The sequence below is a fragment of the Ischnura elegans genome, chromosome 8 (assembly GCF_921293095.1).
Source record: "Ischnura elegans chromosome 8, ioIscEleg1.1, whole genome shotgun sequence".
Taxonomy (NCBI): Eukaryota; Metazoa; Arthropoda; class Insecta; order Odonata; family Coenagrionidae; genus Ischnura; species Ischnura elegans.
Genome location: NC_060253.1, coordinates 29,478,412 through 29,499,444, shown reverse-complemented (window position 1 = coordinate 29,499,444; position 21,033 = coordinate 29,478,412). Strand labels below are relative to the sequence as shown.

General features: G+C 41.1%; 3 protein-coding genes across 3 annotated transcripts; 2 read left to right on the top strand and 1 right to left on the bottom strand.

Annotated features, from left to right (window-relative positions):
- Positions 1-2,548: 2,548 nt before the first annotated feature.
- On the top strand, positions 2,549-4,534 carry LOC124163234. The gene is made up of 3 exons (XM_046539990.1): positions 2,549-3,063; positions 3,152-3,311; positions 3,389-4,534. The coding sequence occupies exons 1-3, from the start codon at positions 2,688-2,690 to the stop codon at positions 4,455-4,457; spliced, it is 1,605 nt and encodes a 534-aa protein (XP_046395946.1). The 5' UTR covers positions 2,549-2,687; the 3' UTR covers positions 4,458-4,534.
- Positions 4,535-4,629: 95 nt separating this feature from the next.
- Positions 4,630-5,581, bottom strand: LOC124163235. The gene is made up of 3 exons (XM_046539991.1): positions 5,171-5,581; positions 4,855-5,063; positions 4,630-4,707 (listed from the first exon to the last, which is right to left on the bottom strand). The coding sequence occupies exons 1-3, from the start codon at positions 5,476-5,478 to the stop codon at positions 4,661-4,663; spliced, it is 564 nt and encodes a 187-aa protein (XP_046395947.1). The 5' UTR covers positions 5,479-5,581; the 3' UTR covers positions 4,630-4,660.
- A 1,392-nt stretch (positions 5,582-6,973) lies between these two features.
- Positions 6,974-20,599, top strand: LOC124163236. The gene is made up of 2 exons (XM_046539992.1): positions 6,974-7,302; positions 20,097-20,599. The coding sequence occupies exons 1-2, from the start codon at positions 6,974-6,976 to the stop codon at positions 20,266-20,268; spliced, it is 501 nt and encodes a 166-aa protein (XP_046395948.1). The 3' UTR covers positions 20,269-20,599.
- The last annotated feature ends 434 nt before the right edge of the window (positions 20,600-21,033 follow it).

The following is a 21,033-nucleotide window of genomic DNA, read 5'->3' as shown; positions in this document are numbered from 1 at the left end:
AATACTAAACTGAATCAAAAATTTAAACATATGAAACAGTTTGATCAGAAGATCTGAAGGCAGAGTGACAGAGTTAAAAATAACAGAGGACCAAATGTAGATGTGAATTGATTTATGAGCTGCTTACAACAATGAATATGTTACTGTATTCATGAAGTAACAAGTAATGGCAGAATACTTGAATTCATAGAATAGCTGAAGTCATCAATCAGTTTGGTTTAGAGCATCAAACTTGTCAAAAATTTATGAAAATTGCATGCAATATTACGAGAGAATGACAAAGAGTTTGAGAATCCACATTCATATAATAGTTGACAATCATTCTGAACAAAATTTTGTATGAAGTGGAATATACATGGAAAAATACTTGGTGACTTCATTTCAGGCCTTGGTCAATATACTTCCCAGACTTGATACTAAAAATCCATCAATGAATTCTTGAATCACTGAATGAACTAATCGATACATACTTTTTAAAATGTGAGCCTCAACATTTGATCAGAAAAGTGTGAAAGGAATGGAGGGATTTAGAAAATTATTACATTTCCTCTTGAATTACTTACCTTTAGCAAAACAGTAGATTCCTAGACCATATATACAGCATGCCATCAGAGGTAACTGGAATACATCAACCGGCTTGCTGCAAGTAATACAATGGATATATTTTAATTGGTGGCAATGATGACAATTGTTTCAGATCTAAAAGTTAATGTACATATATGGTTCAGTCCCTTCGTAGTAACATACCTTTGTTTCAACAGCAACAGATTGATCATCCTCATATCTCTGTCATGCCATCTAGAGGTAGCCAGAATGCATCAAAGAGCTAGCTGAAAATGAAAATGATTGATGGCAATAATGAAAATATTTAAATGTCCAGCTATTGAGTAGTCATTTATGAGCAATATAATTTCAATTCATACCATCATATCTTCATAAATGATGGTATGAATTGAAATTTATATATTTCATTCATAACATCCTAATGTGTCACAAGAACCAATTAACTGCAACTACATTTGTCAAACAGCAACTACTCATTTGTAAAATTTTCAGTGGAAAACACTCTAATCCTATATCTAAGGATTATTTCACATCTGTTCAGTAATTTGTAAGCTAAAATTAATTCAATTTACACTCCCAAAATTTACTATCCGAAGAATGACGTACTGATGGAAAATAAGAATCACTTTATAAATGGACATTAATTAAGAAACAACAGAAACCCTCCTCCTTTTTCCGGGCTTGGGACCGGCAACACAGGCCCTGAGATATCAATACCTCCATTGCAAAAAAAATGTCAACAATCACCCACCGAATCAAATCTTAATAGAATACAGGAGATCCAAAAATCACATGAACAAGTCCTTATACTACAGCATATATTAATGGAAATAATTCGATGCATCTACACCGATGGCTTAACAAGTTATCACTCTGCCTTTCCTCCTTTTGTAGAGAAAATAATTGTGTTTAGTTACTACTTGCAATGAAAACGGTACGTGGAAATTGCTGATGCAATGGTCATGTTAACAAGTTACACTTTGAAACATTTCACCAATTTTGCAGAACGAATGTCGGATACATGCGAATGACAATTTAAAAAAAATAACGAGGGTATCTTGAAAACGTTGCATCAACAACGATCACCATCGGCATTTCCAACAACCCCATCAACTTAATAGACACATTGGAATGATTATCGAATGAACATCAAAATTCCTTGAAGAAAGAATTACATCATTAGCTAATATGGCTTAAAAACTTAAAAGATTATATCAAATAATTATATATATGACTGAATGAAGAAAACATTCACCTGGAAACGGTTCGCGGTAATCGAAAAATCTTGCAATCTTTCGGTTGACAACCCCTAACTGCACATTTATGCGCCTTAAATGTCACCACACTTCCATAAAGTTGTCAATTAACAAACCTTTTCTGCGTTAAAAGCAAAAAAGAACGCGTCCCACAACGAGTACGACGAACTTGTGTTACCTTGGGCCACAGTTTTTTCCCAACAATCTGCAGTGCTGCCAACATTTAGCTTAAAACTCAAGTCACGGTATCACTGTACAATATTTAACATTACTCACTTATGCGTCCATTGACATCGCTGATTTTTTAACATATGGCGGACAAGACATCAATACTTCATACTACATGCAGTTATACTGCGAATCGTCCCTAATATACCAGTTACAGGACCTAAAATAATAAGTATTTTCTCGCGGCGAAGCTGAGATTCGGAAAAATGGACGGATAACAGAGTAATGATAAATATTGTAAACTAAAACCGTCGGTCAAAATACCTTCGATCAAGTCACAGCGTCGCGGCGAGAAACTGTGCCCGTTGTGGGTTGGTATGCATGCTTGAGTTGGGAAAACTGTGGGCCAAGGTAACGCGACTGTACGACGACAACAACAACACAGCTGATGAACGGCATGGAACGGTGCGCAATGTCCGTTGAAACGATTGAAAACATAAACGCATGTGCGAATGAAAATAATACTTTGCGTTATGTAATAATGTCAAAAATATCAATAAAAATAAAAATACAAATATCTGAAAGTAATTCATCATTAAAATTGAAAAAATATATTTGAGTTATTGGGATTTAAAATGGTCACTGGCGGCAGCACTGTGCTTGGTGTCATGGCGGAGAAAAGGGGATAGAGGATAGTAAATGATAGTAAACAAGGCAGTGGCGTTCTTTAAAAGTTTAACCGTGCGAACGATTTCGCATCGATACAGAAAAGCAAATAGTGATTCTGTTGCTGTATTATTTATTTCTATTTTGATACTTTGCATCGACCATCACATTCCATTCGTTATGAATGAAAACAGCAATGGTTCGATGAGAAAGACTCCACGGAGCAACAAAATGTGCAGTGTCCCTCAGTGTGTGAATCGTGCCGGAAATGGCATATCGTTGCACAGTTTTCCACTGGACACCGTGCTTCGTAAGCAGTGGGGAATTATTTTCCGATTTGGCAAAGGGATCCCCAAAAATGCTGTGGCGTGTAGTGAACACTTTTCATCGGAGGCTTTCATGTTGCAGCGTAAGTAGAAAAGTATGATGTTTTTATGACAATTTGTTAATATCTTTTATGTTTATCGTTAATTTTAAACTATCACCAACTCTTACAGAACCTAATGTACTAAAAAGGAGGCTGAAAAAGAATGCTCTACCTAGCAAGAACATACCTCTTCGGTCGTTGGAAGTAACGCCAACACCCGAAAAGGCAATGACTGAAAAAAGGAGACAAGAGCGGGCTGTGAAGAGGAGAAATATAATTTCTCGTCAGCCGTAAGTATTATGAAATTGTGAAGCTTATTCTACCGTCAAATCGGAGCAATTAATGAAAGACATTAATTATTTTCAAGGCCGAGTTCAGCATCTCATGATGAAGAATCTATCGGCGAGATGGAAGTGGAGCTCGAGATTTCTTCTCAATCCATTGAAATGGAAGCTGCGGAAGGGCTGTTGGAGCTCGGAAGGGAAAGACACGTTGACAGGGCATGCCAGACCGATTTATTCTCTTTACCTAGCCACAAACGAAACTTTTCAGAAGTGTTGCGCTCTGACAAAGATGTCAGTACATTGACAGGACTGGCATCAATGGATATGCTGAAAAGTATAATCGAGGGCGTGGAATTGGTGGCTACATGCAACGGCATCAACCTGCAGGGAACGCCTTATGACATTGAGGACAAATTGATTTTGTGCCTGACGAAACTGAAGCAAAACATGTCATTTTCAGCTCTGGCAGTGCTATTTGGTGTTTCTGTCCCCACAGCCGTTGCTCACTTCCATTTTGCTCTGCACTTGCTGCATCACACGCTAAAAAGGTATGTAAGGTGGCTGCCGAGGGAAAAAATTAGGAGCAATTTACCCAAGTGTTTCTCCAGTTTCCCTAACACGAGGGTTGTGGTGGACTGTTCGGAAACAAGTGTTTCTGCGCCTTCGTGCCTCAGCTGTCGAATACAAACGTATTCGCATTATAAAGGTAGACATACCGTAAAATATATGGTCGGAATATCACCCGATGGTGTTATCAGTAAAGTAAGTGGTGTTTATGGTGGCAAAGCATCAGACAAGTTAATTTTTTTAGACTCGGGTGTAGCAGGACTCTGCGAGCCTGGAGACGCAGTTATGGCTGACAAAGGTTTTTTCGTTGATAAAGAGTGCTACGAAATGGGTTTGTCAGTGATTAAACCTCCGTATTTAAGGAAGAAACAACTGACAAAAGAAGAGGGAGATCTCAATTCCTCAATTGCACGAGCCCGTGTGCATGTCGAAAGGGCTATTCAAAGAATGAAGGTATTTAAAATTTTGCAGGGAAATTTGCCCTGGAATATGGTGGGGTGCATTGACAAAATAACGGAGGTAATCTGTGCCATTGTAAATTTATCGAACCCTATAATTGGAAGAAATGGGTTTGAGACCACATAACAGCAGTAATTGTTATTTGTTTATAAATAAAATCACATTGAAGCCATATGTTTGTTCATTATTCCTTGTCTTTCACCCTATATTTACGTTTTATAAGTCGAAGCTCTTCTTCTCGGAGACATTTAAAGGACGAGGTAATTCACTTACGGTAAATAAAACATAGTATGGAGCATTGTTTTAAAGGTACTGAAATTTATTTTAACTTAATTTCTTTCCTCCATATGCTTGGACAGGGCAGAACCAGGACATCCTAGGAATAAAGATAATATAAAAGTGGAGGTAAATTCATGGGTAATTCATTCAATAAGATAAAAAAAATCAATCAAATCTGACATTGAAGAAGGTAGGACTTAGAACGTTCATATTATATGATTTCAAATAATAATTTAGAGCCTACCTTTGAGTATAATATCATCCAGTTTCGCGTTAGCCCAATCTGGCAGGTCCTTCAGCTCGGGTAGATTGCAATTACTTGGTAAGGGTGGGAAGTGGCAGAATTTTTTAATAGGAATGGCCCGGTACATATCCTTTCCCTTCCTAGACAGCTTACCCCATTGCTGCTTCATATCAGTACACGTCAGTAATTCCAACTCTTCAACCGGCATTCTGTGATGATTGAACACGCAGGTAATGTATTGTTATCAAAATAAGTTTTTATCTAAATTTCACAAAGGCATAGCCGAAGAAAGAAAGAAGAAAAATGAAGAACTTACTTGCATAGCTGGAGACACACAGCTGTCACATGCTTGCATTTACCCGTTCCCGCTTTACAGGAGCAGGTGCCTTGTATCTCCTTCTTTCCATTTCCTCTAATCGTGATGTTAATTTCATGGGGCTGCCCGTTAATGTTCGATGTTTGCAAACACAGAGCCATTACCTCGACTAGATCTACCTCGTTTTTAAGAACACCCAACTCCACGATATGGTTTGCTTTTAAAATGGCATCTCCCTCTACAAACGGTCTTTTAAAATCTCCTACGTAAGTGAAAATATCGCTTAAATCCAACACAGAGCTACTCATCTTCTTTTCTCACCAAACAGTACAATGCGTTCTCCGTTGATCTTTGTTTTTGTTACCACATTTCTGATACCTTGCCGATCCCCCTCTCGCTAGTTCCAAATTCGACCGCCAGGTGCCACCCCCTTTGACTTTAAATCCCAATAGCTTACTCCAACTATAGGCGGAGTGGCGGTCGCAGGAACCTCCTCCCCCGGGCCAGATAAACGGCCATGCCTGGGCCTAGTGATGGGCAAAGTCGATCATTTTAGTGATTCAATCATTTTGATTCGAGTCACATAAATGATTCAATCAATTGATTCAATCATTATGATCGAAAAGACTCAAATGAATCAAGATCGAAAAGACTCAAAGGAATCAAGATCGAAAAGACTCAAAGGAGTCATGATTGAAAAGACTCAAAAGGAATCATGATCGAAAAGACTCAAAAGGAATCAAGATCGAAAAGACTCAATCAATGGATGTAATAAATCACTTTGAATAATCGAATAAATACTGCCTCATCTGCGAAGAGCATTGGTAACGCTGATTGCTATCCATATTATCATTTCATATACTATTTTAATTGTGAATTCCTAGATGAGTAAATTAGATTGAAAAAATGAAGGAAGCAGTGTCATGAAAATATTTGGGAAGGCGAAACTGCTACAGTTTCTTAACACTAATAAAATAATTTCTAACTATAGTTGATCAAAATATAACACAAAATACACCACACAATGCATGAATCTGATCTGCAGGATAATTTTATGAACGGCACAATAAAATATAACCAGCTTTAACTTCTACTTCTTAACGTTCTCCTACAGGAGTCATCTTAATATTTTCCTTTTACGTGTATTGGTGTTATTAATACTGATAACTGCTGGAAAACATTTAAGAAAAAGATTACACAAGTATTCAGTTCTTCATAACATAGTATTTAATTTTATCACAACTATTTCTGCCCTGACGAAAAGAGATTAAGCATCAGTCCATGAACATACGTATGTTCATGCATCGGTCGTTCCAAATTTTGAATCAAACCGGAAACCGAGATGATTGATATGAAACCGGAAGTCGGAGTGATTGATGATTGATGATCGACTTGTTTAACGAAATGAATCATGAGTCATTTGATTCACCTAGTGATTCAATCTTTTTGATCGAATCGTTCATGATCGACCCATCACTACCTGGGCCACCGGGCGCTTTAAATTCAGTTTCAATCCAACTCTCGTAGGGTATAGACGTGTTCAGTACAGCTCTCCGCACTCGGAAGCATTCCATCTTTCCTCTCCTCTTGACACCGCTCAAACCTGGGACCCACACTCTCCCGGACCCGACCCTTGGTCCGCCCCCAAGTACGCAACGCCTTACTCCTAAGAACGGTCAGTCTTGGAGCTACCTTCGTACGCTGAGGACGTCTGCTACGGTTTACGATTCTTACCCTCGTGATAGTCGGTGCGATAGGAATCGAGCAGATCAGTCAGGGTAGCCTTTAAAAAACCGCATCACCATGGCCACCCGTCCTCCGTGTGAACAAGTCTTGAAAATATTCTCCTGGAGGGCCTTGGGTATCTATCTTCTTGGAGTTGCGTCTGTGCTTTCTGTCTTGGGGACTTTGGGCTGCTTTGGTCTACTTCATATTTCGACGTCTACTGATGATCATGCAACCGACGTACTGGATCTGGGAAAAGAAAGTGTCTTCAACTCCTCCATTGAGGCTGATTTCATCACTAATGTGAAAAGGCATAACGAGAGTTGCCGAATCCAGTGCACAACGGAGGATCTTCGCGCGGATTCTTTGGGGGTGGAATACCATCCACCCACAGGAGTATATTGCAAGTAAGTAATCATGGCTTGTTTTTTATTCTTAAATCACGCCTTGAAATAGTCACTTTACAAGGAACATTCACGAAGAGTCCTCCGCCGATTTCGTTCCAATTTCGTAAGATGGTAGTTTTCCATAATAAATGGGCATTTGCAAAATTTCCCGTGCCCGTAAGCCGAGATATCTGCATCCAAAGTTGCGCGCCGGCCACCGTTATTAAGGCGAGATGCCCCTCACTCACGTCAGCGAGGCGTCAGCGGCAGCGAGGCGTCCGTGGCGGCAAGCGCTAGGGGGAAAGCCCAGGGACGGGTCGGACCAGCGGCGGTCTACTAGCGAGGCGTCCGTGCCGGCAAGCGCTAGGGGGAAAGCCCAGGGACGGAACGGACCAGCGGCGGTCTACTAGCGTGCGGGTTCGGCGACTGAAACCGTCTAGTTTGAAAGTGTGCATTTGTTTACGTGGATCAGTTTTTGTTTACAGAAAGACGATACGGTACTCGTGTGGCCCCATTGGCACCGGACGGCAACAATGCGGCTAAAAACCGTGCGCGTGTTTTAATCGTACAATGTGAAATGTCTCGTACACTTCTTAAGTGGACTATCAGAAAAAGCCCCGTGCGGTTTTTTCCCGCACGGGCGAAAACGTATATTGTTGCAAGGAGCGTAAGCCTGTTAATTGGAAGGCCGGTCAAGTGAGAAAAATCGGACACTTCTTCACTCCCCTGCCACCCAGCTCTCTCCATTTTCCACTCACAACCATTGGCCGGACCTGAATATTGATATCGATAGGTGACCTCATGAGAGATAGCACTTTCACTGCTGTGTTTGCATTCACGGCATCTTCTGCGTTTGTTACATTTTTAGTTAAAGTGCGGCCGGCGGTTGTTACGTGATCAATATTTCTGCCTAAAACGCCTCATCTGAAAACCGTGAATTTGACGACATTAAGACCGTGAAAACATGGAAAAAACCGTGAATTTTATAATTTATAATAGTGAATTTCATGATTTAGAGTGGGAACCATGACTTTTTTTTCTCTTTCTGCAAGAATTTACCAAGATTCCATTATTTTAAAGGTGCCATTAATTCTTTTTCGTTTCGTTTCTATGTAGTAACCCGGAAATGGAAGATTTCCATTTCCAAAATATGTATTAATATGTTGTGTGACTTCTCAGAATAGCCAGCTACGACAAACTATGCCTCGGGATTTGCACATTTTCACTTTCTAGAACCCCTAACCTTCCTCTTCCCCTTCCTTTCCCCTTCCTCTTGGACGAAAACATCCTGGTTCCACTTCCCTATATAATGGCACAGTTGAGATGCTATTGGCCCTCGAGCACTCAGGACTGAGGATTTTTCCCTTTCTCTCGCCTCTCTCTCTCTACCTCCCGCGCAATAACCCCCGTGTTCTGGCCAAAGACAACTGTTTCTAGAGGGAAGTCTTCATTACCCACTCTCAACACTTCCATTTTTAGATTTAGACTCGCTTCCATTGTCCGAAGGAGATCTAATCATAAAATGCCGTCGGCGGGTAATCTCAAGTCCGACCCCACTACCTGAAATTCGTGGAAAAACGTGTCTTTTCCTAACCTCACAGGGAGAGTCACAGTCCCTGTCATTGCTAGGTGATGGCCGGTGACTCCGCATAGTTATGTCAAGGGGAGGAGAAAGGGATGGCGGGGACTTCTTCTCTGATGAGGGACAGTGTGGCTCCCGTGTCGATGAGGAGGGTCGCCCGGCTGCCTCCCACCTCGACGGACACGGCATAACCCGTTGCGTCTGCTCGGTGGGTTGACGGCGCCAATCTCTCCCGCTCTCCTTTCACCATCGCCGAGTTCCCTCCGCGCGGCGAGGCTGGTGCCCGGAGGGAAGTCCGTTTGGGTGGGTGGGGCGTTGTCCTCTCGCCGTCGGAACTTGTCCTCGAGGGGCATACGCCGTCTCCGTCCTTCCTGGATGGGTCGCATCGGGTGGAGGGGCTTGTGAGCGGACGGGGGGAGAGGGGCCTCCCGCCCGCGGCAGTGCATATTTTGAAGGGGAAAATCGCTGTGCTCGACACTCGCGCCTAAAGTGTCCGGTCCTATTGCAATTAAAGCAACGTGCGGGATTGATTTCGCAATCCCTGGCGTAGTGTCCGAATCGTCAGCACTGGGGCGGCGCGGGTGAAGACGGGGGTGATGGGGGCCGCCTATCGCTTTTACCCGACGGCGGGGCGGGGCCGGCCACTAAGCATAGCCGATTTCTCCCCTGCTCGTCATTATGTTCCTCCAATTTTGCGAGGCGCACTGCCTCCTGAAAAGAGGAAGGCTCCCGGATTAATACGAATCTCCGGATTCCTTCCCTCAATCCTTGCAAAAACTGCTGCACCATCGTCTCCTCCCGCACTTTGGCCCGCCATCGGCGTTCCTCTGGGTCCGACACGGAGTCTTGTGGGGCCTCGCCCAGTGCCCGCATTCGCTCCGCGTATTCTCTCACCGTCTCGCGACCCTGTCGGTAATTTAATAGCTTTCTTAATCTTTCCCCGGGGGTTTCCCGTGCGGCGAGTCTTTCCCTTAGTGCGTTTTTAAGGGTTTCCCAATTGCTCCCGACTTCGGGCGCTTGCGAATTGATAAAAAGCCTTGCCTTTCCCTTAACCCTTAATTTCAGCACCATCACTCGATGGGCCGGGCTCCATTGGCCCAAAGTGGCCGCGGTTTCGAGGGACGTCAAAAATTCTTCGACCGCTATCTCGTCGTCCTCCCTTGAAAATACTTCTACCGCGTACAAAAACCCGGACACATTGGAAGGGGCCCTTGTGGGCGGAACGGTGGTAGGATCCGGCATTTTGAAGTGACTCTTTATGCGCAGCTTACCTATAGATTACTTCCCTTTAGGTCCTAGCTATTCCTGTCACCACAAAATAAAATTTTGAAACTATCCGGCTAATGCCTAGTTATGTAAGGGGTGCGCGGCCCGCCACCCCGAAAGTGTCGCGGGTCGCACGCCTCGAATTGCGTGTGGGTTCTTGCCCTTATAATGGGAAGCGAATAATCACACACAAGTATTTAAAGTTTTTGACCCAATGTTTATTTCCATTAAAAACCCAATTTACCAAATTAATTCAAGCAAAAGGCATGAAGTAATAGTGAATTTGTGCGTCCAGAATAGCCAAAATTTAGAACATTACCAAAGTCTCGGGAAGGAGAGGAGCTGCTGGTGATGGCACGGATGGATAGCGAGGCGCTTAGGCCCGCGCTTCGACTCCCAACTGGCGGCTACATTGCTGCCTGACCGCTGACAAGTGACCCGTGACAGTATGAGTTACGGAGTGAGTCCGTGAGTGGGTCCTGAGTGCTCGAGTGCCAATAGCATCTCAACTGTGCCATTAAATAGGGAAGTGGAACCAGGATGTTTTCGTCCAAGAGGAAGGGGAAGAGGAAGGTTCTAGAAAGTGAAAATGTGCAAATCCCGAGGCATAGTTTGTCGTAGCTGGCTATTCTGAGACGTCACACAACATATTAATACATATTTTGGAAATGGAAATCTTCCATTTCCGGGTCACTACATCTACATTTCGCTCCCGGGAATGAAACTACTGAAATTTTACTGGCTTTGACTTCCGTTCAGTTTCAATTGCCATCCCTGCTTTAGCCGAATGAAAATGTTACCAGGAGACTGATCAAAACTGGACTCTCTCTAGAAGGGAATATGAGGTTGCTGAGGAGTCGGGCTCATATACGCGCATAAGAAGGCTTACTTGTCTTCACCTTCGACTCCAATACCATATACATTATTAGAAGCTTTGTCTTTTTCCATGGAAAAAAATCTACGTAGCAACAGTACGTAAGCATCAGAACAGAGGCTACTCAGAGACGGTGCGATATTTATCCCGCATACAAGATAAATTTGGACTCAAAGTTGTCTTGCTAACCCCCAACACATGAACTGACCAACTGCGGCCAAGGCCAAATTACTAGCTCTGGTGAACAATACTATTTTGGCTCAGAAAGATGTTGTCGCCGATTTCCTTCGGTCTGGAAATGAATTCAAACTTACGGTGATATTTAAGTGGGGTTCAGATAGAAGTAGTGACCACAAGCAATATAATCAAATATTTGTATTTCGGAAGGAATCAGCTCCAGTGGGTGATTCCTATACATTTTCCATTTCTATGTTGCCCTGATAAAAATAAACTCAACCATTGTGGAGAGGTGTACCCTCCAATGAGGGTAAGGGAAGGATCTACATCAACATCTACATAATACCCTGCGAGCCACCTCTAGGGTGTTTGGCAGGGGGTAGTCAATTACCAGGATGTAGCATGAAAGAGTATTCCCTCATGCACACCACACGGTCATAATTATGTTTCGCATGGAAACAAATTATACTCCCACATTAATGCAAACGCAAAACTTGCCGATTACTCATGGAGGCAATCTACTTATGAAGCTTAAACAAGCAAAACGTGTTTTTAGGAATACCTGGAACATTCGGAGACATGCATTAAGGAATACTTAAGTTAGTAGGCTACACAAGAAGACAACTCATCTATTAATCCTAACGCTGCCGTTATAGTCTTTTATTGATCGTGGAAAAAACGACGTTCTGAATATATTCTACACTCTACTTCTCTTATTTTATTTTTATGAACTTATTTTCTGTAGTATGTTGGCGTTCGTAAGGTATGGCTAACTTCGTTGGAAAATGAACTGCTGTTGAATTTACAAATGAGACGCAAGGCCGTTCCGTCCGCCCCGTCGCTTCCCATCGCAAGTTTCGACTTTTCCTTTTCGTCCATCCATCCATCCGTGCGGCTACACTCTGCATGCATGCGTCCGTGTCATGCACGCAATAAATCAAGGAACGAGTTTTCCCGCCCCCGGAGCAACGGCGGCGGCGGTCGCGCGCTTGGGCGCGTGGGTTTCGCGGCCCACCGATGGCATGGGGAAGGGGGGGGGGATAGTGAGCCTGGGTGGAGGAGGGTGGGGTTCACGGGATTAACCCCTCAAGCGCGGCGGGCATTTAATTAAATCCCAACCTAGCGGCCGGATGAGATTTAAACGATTTCGCCTTTTTGGCATGCTGTTATTAAATAATTTATAACTTTCTTCTTACTCCATCAATATCGATGAAATGTTTTGCAAACCTCCGTAAGGAAATGCGTTACTATATGCCAATTTTTCTAACAATTTGAATAGTTATTTGTAGTCGTATTTATCTCGTAATCTAAACACAATGAGTAATTTTTAAGGTTTTTAACGCTTTGCATTTTGTTTCGTTTAAGGTCCGAGATCTCTAACATGCTATGCATTTTTTAAAATAATTCAAAAATATAGTCAAGTAATTTGGGGTTAAACATTTACTAATCTATTGGATATTTACGAAATGATAACCTGATCCGCCATCATGAAAATTCATGAGTTCACGCATTTCTTCGACTGAGTTCTATCATTACCGAGTCATTTTATATAGGTAATTACATTTTGTTGTTTCAAACTACTATATGGAAACATTTAAATGACTATACCTTAGGATAGGTGTACCCTTCCTATACCCTTCAGCAAGGGTAGACGAAGGGTATTTTAGAACATTGGTGGGTAGGCCCTCTCCTTCCTGGAGTGTAGGGGAAGGGTATTTTAGAACATTGGTGGGTAGGCCCTCTCCTTCCTGGAGTGTAGGGGAAGGGTAGAGGAAGGATTGTGCCAGCCTCATTGAAGGGTAAAGGAAGGATAGGTGTACCCTTCAGCTAGGGTACACGAAGGGTATTTTAGAACATTGGTGGGTACGCCCTCTCATTCCTGGAGTGTAAGGGAAGGGTTTGGCCAGCCTCAATGAAGGGTACAGGAAGGGTAGGACTAATATAAAAACTATAAATCCATTAATTAACATAAAAATTTAAAAAATCGCTAAGCAACTAAATTAAACGAATGGGGATGAGTTGTAACAGTGATTTCTAAAATTATAAGACAAAAAAATTAGCCTTAACATGGTCTTGAACCAAGAATCTACATATTGGAGGATGATTTTCCATTTCTATGTTGCCCTGATAAAAATAAACTCCTCTATGTTTTAACAACTTCGGCTTTCGAGGAACTTGGCAGGAGATGCTTCTCAATGGAAGTTATACTACAAAATCTTAAGATGACATTCGCACCCGGGCCTATGTGGAAGAAAGCTGTGACTTTTTTCTACCACACCTATTTCGTTTCAGAAAATAAGATCGGCATTCAAATACTGAACATCACTCTCGCGATGTCTCATTATCAGCCACACAAATAGGTTACATCCTAAAAATGTGAATGAAAGAAATTCTAAATGAGCTTTTTTCACACAATTATAGAAACTATTGTGCACAGTGGCGTAGCCAGGAATTTCGTTCGGGAGGGGGGGGGGTCCAAAACCAGGTGGGGAAATTTTTCAAAAACAGGATACTAAGTAATGGGTTCTCAACTAATTCAAACACTTTTCATAATCGAAAAAACTTCAATATTTAAAGAAATATTTTTTAATTAATTATTTTTCAATATTTTGTTTTCTTTTATGAAGGAAAATGATTGTGTTTTTATGTTTCGGGGGGCGGAGGGTCCGAACACCCTGGTACCCCACCCTTGGCTAAGCCACTGACTATGTATATTATTGATTTCCTTAAGGGAATTTTAAAGATAAGTTGTGTAGCCCGTCTAGCTTTGCTTTCAAAGGCTGCTTACGTTCTTGTACAGAACTCAATACTCTTTAGCCGGTGAAAGTAGCTGAGGAGACACTTTCAGGACATGTTTTCCTCAGTTATAAATGCTAAGTCCCAAGGAAGGGTAGACGAAGGATTTTTCTCTCCTTCCTTTACCTTTAATGGTGGGTAGAGGAAGGGTAGACGGATGGCAAGGGAAGGAGTTCCAAGGAAGGGTAGACGAAAGATTCTTCTATCCTTCCGTTACCCTTAATGGTGTGTAAGGGTAACTACCCACCATGAAGGCTACTACACTTCCTCTACCCACCATGGTGGAGTTTATTTTTATCAGGGTGCCTCTTCAGCGAAAATCAAATGATAAAAACAACATCTTATGGCAGATTACCGGTATATCTTCGATCAGGTATTGTAGACCCATTAAATTATTTCTGGAAGATGAAAGTTAGGTGACTGTGAAAGAAGTGCAAAAGATAGACTCACAGATCTCTCCATTGATGCCCTTCTCATCGAAATAAAAGGGAAGAAATTGTACAAAGTATCAGAATTTTGACGTTAAAAGAATCCAGACATTTCATCAGGCATTAGTTGAGTAGAGGTGGAATTATTTCATTGGTTTGGAACAATTCTTAGCGCACTTTCCTGTGGTTTCTCCATAAGTAACAGTGAATTTGAGAAGTATGCTTAAAAAAACAGAAAAAATATACATGCGTCATACTCATGGTATTACATGCCTTTCATGGTACATAAAATATCACTCATGGGACAAAAGTACATAAAGGACACAATGAGATATGTTTTTAACCTACTATTAGTCACATCTGATCCTTATGTTTCCAGTATTAGTTCGTTTGACCCAAGGCATTGCTATTCCCTCTCGATGAATGTCAGACAGCTTCTCAGGGAACCAATATTACCTGTGCCTAGTGAAATGAGTAATGTTAAATAGATGGAGGACGTGGAGTCGGTAAATGTCGGAGATGAAGAGAGTTGGGAGAGTATTAATGATGAAGGTGACTAATATTCCGCAGTTCAATTTCTGTGAAATACGATTTTATGTTTAAATCCTGTGTTGAGGAGTATATTTTTAATTCATAATTAGTTCATTAAATTAAGAAAAGGGCGTTACAATAGAATTTTTTATAATTTTCTGCATATTATTTGTTATTCTATATGTTATTTTCAATTTTGTCTATAATTTGACAATTCTGAATGTTTTCACGACAAAAGCTCGAAGTTTAAGTCGTCGCGTATCGAAGAGATTCGACTAACTTCGTGGCAAGAAGTCTACCCTTCTTTGTCACCTGGCTTTCCTACATTATTCCCTTGAAAAAGTGACCAACAGTCGGTTGTGAAACGTAGGGGCAATCACCAGTACGACACGCGGCATACACCCGTATGTGACTTATTTTAAATCATCATGAGCCTCCAGATGGGGTTGAATACCCTTGGATTAACGTATTTACACTGAAAATAAGCATCTTGAACAATCTCACGTGGTGATGAAGTCTTCTCGGGAAATCAGCCGGGTCAGGATGGACATTGCTGCCAACGTTTCAATGGCCTTCTCTGCCATCATCTTCAGGGTGAATTCGCGGGGAAAGCACCAAATCCTTAATCTCACGTGGGATTAGAGGGAGGGGCATGGAACGGGGTCGAGCCAAATCTCACGATTTCACAATAAGGGGGGAGGCAGGGTAAAATAACCGCCAAAATCCCTTCACTTTATTAATAGACGCTGCCTAACTTGATATTTAATCGCAGTCTAAACGACAATTTTCGGCGGAAGAATATGCATCGTGAATCAAATTTAGCTTCCCAGTCGATACATGAAACGGGAGGTGTGGAGGTGTTTCAGAGTCTCATAGGATTGGCGGCGTCGGAAACGGATTCATTCCGAGTCGATCGGGAACCTATCCTAAGCTCTTCCGTGCGTTTCACACATACTATCGGAAAGCGTTCCGCTTTTGGTATGACGTCGATAGTCATCCTAAACGGGAAACTATATAACGTCTTAGGCCGTGTTCCAATCCACCGTAAATGCACTCTTGCGCTCTTACCAAAACTTTTCGATCATCACATTTCGGAAGTGACGTCACATAGTGTGATTCCAATCCGATAGTGCGAATCCAATAGGTCTCTGGACAAAATTTTAATATCCCTTCAAATACTAATTAAAAATCGTAAAATATAGTAAAATTGTCATAAAGGCCACTTTAACGCAGTCATTTCACATATTGTCTTAAGAATTTAGAAAAGAAATGACCGAAACAGCTCCAAAAACACACCCACTTCAAAACGTAATTCCATTGGCCAGCCGGAAAGTGACGTCAGCTCATGCAATCGTGTGGGAAATCCAGTGGCGTTGCGCATTGTCACCAAATTTCTCGGTTTATTTAACGACTTTAACGTGAGATTTTATTTCTTATATATCTTTCGGAGGTTTTATCGTAAAAAACAAACGCCACGGAACCTGGTTTCACCAAGGCTGACACCGGAAACTTGCCGAAAATTATAACGGCAGCAATGCTTACTTACATAAGCAACAGAAATTGCTACATGCAGGCTGAAAGCCGGGGAGTGAATATGCATAGCTATGGAAATATAATATCACCGGCTCTTGTAAAATACATATTAAAGGTGTTTATGAAATTTAACAATGAAATTCCATTCATTAGGGTCGGACGGGAAGATTACGCTGACGACGCCAATCTAAATATATGACGGCACAATCTAAATATATGTTCAGATTGCCATTGGTTGCGTGCAAATTATGCACAATGAAAACGAATGTATAGTTCGAGCTCGTGTGTGCCCCGAGCACAACCTATTACGTGGAGGAACGAGTTTTTGAGGAGGACGGTGAGGTGGAAGTTAACAGCCTTTCTTGCGATGATTGCATAGCTAGTTCTGAGAGCAGTTCAAGTATTGTGTAAGTAGGGCTGGGCAAAATTGAAATGCACAACACCTGTGACTTGGGAGTTTGAAATCTGAAACAGTATTTGAAATACTTTTTGAAATAAAAAAATAACATTTGTAAGCCGGCTGGTCGACGGCCAACAGAGGGCTTCGGTAATATTTTTACAACACCTTCCATAAGTATTTCGCTGGAATCCTCATTCCATGGACATGTTTAACTTATTTCAGTTCCAAAAAATGTCCTCAAAAAGCAAACCACGGCATCACCTTATTCATTAATCTCCAGAATTTTCCCTACATAGTGAGCAACTGACTTTTTGCTGCTGAATCTGGCCAGAATCCAATCTCCACTTTGAATGTTAGTCACCGAATTTGTTAAGCTTTTTCGACTCATGCTATCTTGTTTCAGGCATTAATGCCATGTCGTCTACATCCTCCTCGTCAGAAGACATGATATCCAATGCCCTATCATAATCAATCAACAAACTGAAGTAAGCTATCTTTATCAAATAAACCTTCAAAATAAAAGTTGATGAGAGGACTCTAATTAAAAGACCTATTTTTATAAACTTCGGTGTTTTGCAACATTTAAGAAAGTTTAACGCAAGAACTGCCAGACAGAAACTAAAAGTTTAACGCAAGAACTGTTAGTCAGAAACTAAAAATTCAATCCATACTTCAACCTCGTAGCCTGGGGTAAGTGCGACAGGGGGTCGCACTTACCCCAGGCAACAGGGTCGCACTTGCCCCGGAAGGAAGGAAAGGATGGTTACGACGGGGAAAGTGCGACCCCACATCTAAACTAAATATAATGACCCGAGTTCCTAAGTTTAAAGTAAAGCAAGGAAAACCAATCCATGAAGAAGAGAAACCAAGATATAGTTCTTACCTAACACCTCCGATACGTTGATTCAGAGGGAACTGCAGTAAAGACTCTCCTCACAACCAACTAGGACTACGAGATGAACGGACAGGTATATTTCCTAAGCATGTGGAACGAGAAATTAAGGGATAAGTATTACAAAGTCGTTGGCTCTGGTTTCATAACAATGTGTGGAATATGTTGCACCACCGCCACCTGCTTCGAGAACGGAAATACGATTTTCCTGAAGGGGAGTCGCACTTACCCCGCAGTCGCACTGATCCCACCTCACCTTATGGAAACTAAGAGATCTTAAAAAATATTTAACCTGTTTTTGCTTGTAAGGATACTTACAAATAGTAAACGAGAAAGGTATGTTTTAAAAATATATATTTTATTTTTTAAAGTAAAACTTCTCAAATGTTGCTCTATATGGTTGCATTAGTCTCCTTGAGGAATACAATTTTTTCAAAGTGTCGGACAGAGATCCCCTCGAAGTGGATAAAGCCAGCAAGTGAAAAAACTTTCCACTGGTGAAGATGAGTAGGTATAGGATTGTGTCAAATCTGATAAACAATGCGTTAATATTAGAATTAATTTTTTTCATTCATTCACATTCGTCGGCACTTTCTCATCCGAACAAATCTTCGTTCTACGTCTTGGGCGACCGTATGAAAATATTTATTTGGAGCATTTATGGTCGTATTTCTGTACTTAGGCACAATGCAGTACTTGAAGCTATACGCTGCGACATATCGAGGAATAACTACGACACGAAAAATACGGCGTAATAACCACAATATCTCCGCTGTAAAATTCAATAATGTGCACCGTCAAGGTGGTTAAGAACCAAGGTTCTCTTGGTTAAGTACAACACTATTGCATGAGCTGACGTCATTCAAGATGGCGGCGGTGAGAATTACGTTTTTCCTTGATGGCTTGTAAGAAGTATTTTAAATGCTCATAATAAAAAATAGATGACTTTACAGCCATATTGTTATAAATTTTAGCTTAATAATTACACCTACTTTTCAGAAACGTCTTTACCTAAATAGGTGTTCAGAGACGTATTTTCAAAAGACAAGTTAGCAGCGAAAACAACCTCCTGCCAGGTTTGACACTTCACAATGCAGGCGAGAGGTATATACAAGTATAAATTAGTGCTAATCGATAGATTGTCACATAATTGGCGTTGTTGCGGGGTAAAGTTATTTTAGAATTGCCGGTTGTAGTTATTTTATTGTAATCCCCTGTCGTTTACTGCAAATTACGGGAATGATGGTAAATTTAAAACGAGTTTGTTCTTTCATTCTCCTGAGAGTACGGTTGATTGTTTAGGTCATGTGTCATAAGAACTAAAATACAGGTAGTCGGGACATCCATCCCTTTTTCCAACAACATATGGCTTACTTACTCAGTGGTTTGGCCAAATTGTCAAATTTTCATTTTGTATATCATTTCAATATGAAATTTGACCTTCTTCAACAATGTTATGGCCTTCATGGCATGCCGTAAACATACTAAAAAACTTCGTAAAGGTGCAGGTACGTTGGAAGGAAATACAGTGATTAAATTAGGTTGAATGGTGTCTATTATTATCAATGCCTCGAGTTGTGTAGGTTAAAATAATGAAAAATGTGGTTAGATTGTTATTTGTTTTGCACGTACTCGGTTATTTATGTAACACCACTGTATTACGTACGAAAATGACGAAAGTACTAATGTTGCACCTTTCAATAAATGTTCTAAATTGTATTTCATTGTGCGAAAATTCAACAGAGAAAAAAATAAAATGCCTTGTTGGAGGTTCGAACATGTAATGCTGACTGTGCGGGCAAGTGCTTTCACCCATTACCACCGACACTTCTTGAAAAGTAAAGGAAATTTGTGGCCTATAGTTGGCAAGATTGTGTGAATGTGACTCCATAGAGATTTTACCGTGGCTATTCCCGTTATGCTTGAACTAATATTTCATATTTAAACGAATATTTAGGATGTACACTATGGAATCGACTGTATAAGGTATATAACCACGTCTAATTTCGATGTAACTACGATGCCAAGTCTCGCACACAAACATATCAAATTCCTTAAGGTTTGTTGCTACTGGGCATACTACCATCTCGACAGTTTTCGAATATATTGGTAGAATTTTGGGTTCATAAAATTGGTCAATGAAACTAACCATTCCTTTGGATGACGTAAAGCATGATGGGTGCATCTGATTGACTTGTTTAATCATTCATATGTTGTTTAAAGCTTAAAATGTTTGGCTCTAGGTTCAAGAGAATATTTCAATGTCGATGATCATTTCGCATTGCGAAATACATCTCAAGTCAAAATGCTCAAGTGCGCGTATTTATTCGTTTCAGATGCCCAGAATTTTCCGGATGCTGTGTGGACCCACATCACATCCTCAAGCCTACCGGATATGTAACAGTGTATCGGGAGTACAAAGTAACCGACCAATACAAAAACACAAGACTTGTGAAAATGCCATTTACCAATCCATCAGGCTGCGAGTGTCGACCAACGGATGATTAGCCAGACCCATAATGAAGAAGGATTGGGTGCTTTCCCGGCGAATGCTGTTGATGAAATCTTCACGGGGAATCAGCCGGGTAATGATGGTCATTGCTGCCAACGTTTCGATGGCCTTCTCTGCCATCGTCTTCAGGGCGAATATCAATAGAAGGAATGGTTATGACCATCATTACCCGGCTGATTTCCCGTGAAGATTTCATCAGCAGACCCATAATGTGGACATGCCTCAGCGGCCGTCAGTGATTCCTGGACTACGTGTCCCTGGTGGAATAAAAATGATCGACTCGCTGCTTCATCAACCGTTGGACATTCCTTTTTTTGAACCATATTTGGACACTATCCAATTTACATAGAAGTGTCCATCAGGGGTGCAGCTAGGAATTAAGTCTGGGGGGATTTTAGACGCAGCTAATACTGAAGGGTCTGGGAGGGGGTATGGAATACCCGCCAGGGTAAGTGGGAGGTGTGGAGTCCCTCCCCCGGAAATTTTTTAAGATAAATGTTTCAAAATGGTGAATTTTACCGCAATGTGAATAGTTTTATGTGTTTCATTACAAAATTTGTAATGACACACATAAATTTTACGTAATTTTTATATAAATTATTTTAATATAAAATATTTTTATATAAATTAATTTTTATATAAAAAATGTACATTGCGGCTAAATACTTAGGAATGATCTCTTGAGGTTGAATGAGGGAGGATACAGTATTGCCTAGTCCCCTTTTGGTTGTTCACACAACTGCTGCAGTTGTGTTTTTATA

Excerpts from the sequence above, each read along its gene's own strand:
- LOC124163234 (XM_046539990.1), top strand. The coding sequence starts at position 2,688 with ATGATAGTAAACAAGGCAGTGGCGTTCTTTAAAAGTTTAACCGTGCGA. Across the intron at positions 3,064-3,151 it reads GGAGGCTTTCATGTTGCAGC|AACCTAATGTACTAAAAAGG; the intron begins GTAAGTAGAAAA and ends CAACTCTTACAG. Across the intron at positions 3,312-3,388 it reads AATATAATTTCTCGTCAGCC|GCCGAGTTCAGCATCTCATG; the intron begins GTAAGTATTATG and ends ATTATTTTCAAG.
- LOC124163235 (XM_046539991.1), bottom strand. The coding sequence starts at position 5,478 with ATGAGTAGCTCTGTGTTGGATTTAAGCGATATTTTCACTTACGTAGGA. Across the intron at positions 5,064-5,170 it reads GTGTGTCTCCAGCTATGCAA|AATGCCGGTTGAAGAGTTGG; the intron begins GTAAGTTCTTCA and ends CAATCATCACAG. Across the intron at positions 4,708-4,854 it reads GGATGATATTATACTCAAAG|GATGTCCTGGTTCTGCCCTG; the intron begins GTAGGCTCTAAA and ends CTTTATTCCTAG.
- LOC124163236 (XM_046539992.1), top strand. The coding sequence starts at position 6,974 with ATGGCCACCCGTCCTCCGTGTGAACAAGTCTTGAAAATATTCTCCTGG. Across the intron at positions 7,303-20,096 it reads CCCACAGGAGTATATTGCAA|ATGCCCAGAATTTTCCGGAT; the intron begins GTAAGTAATCAT and ends TATTCGTTTCAG.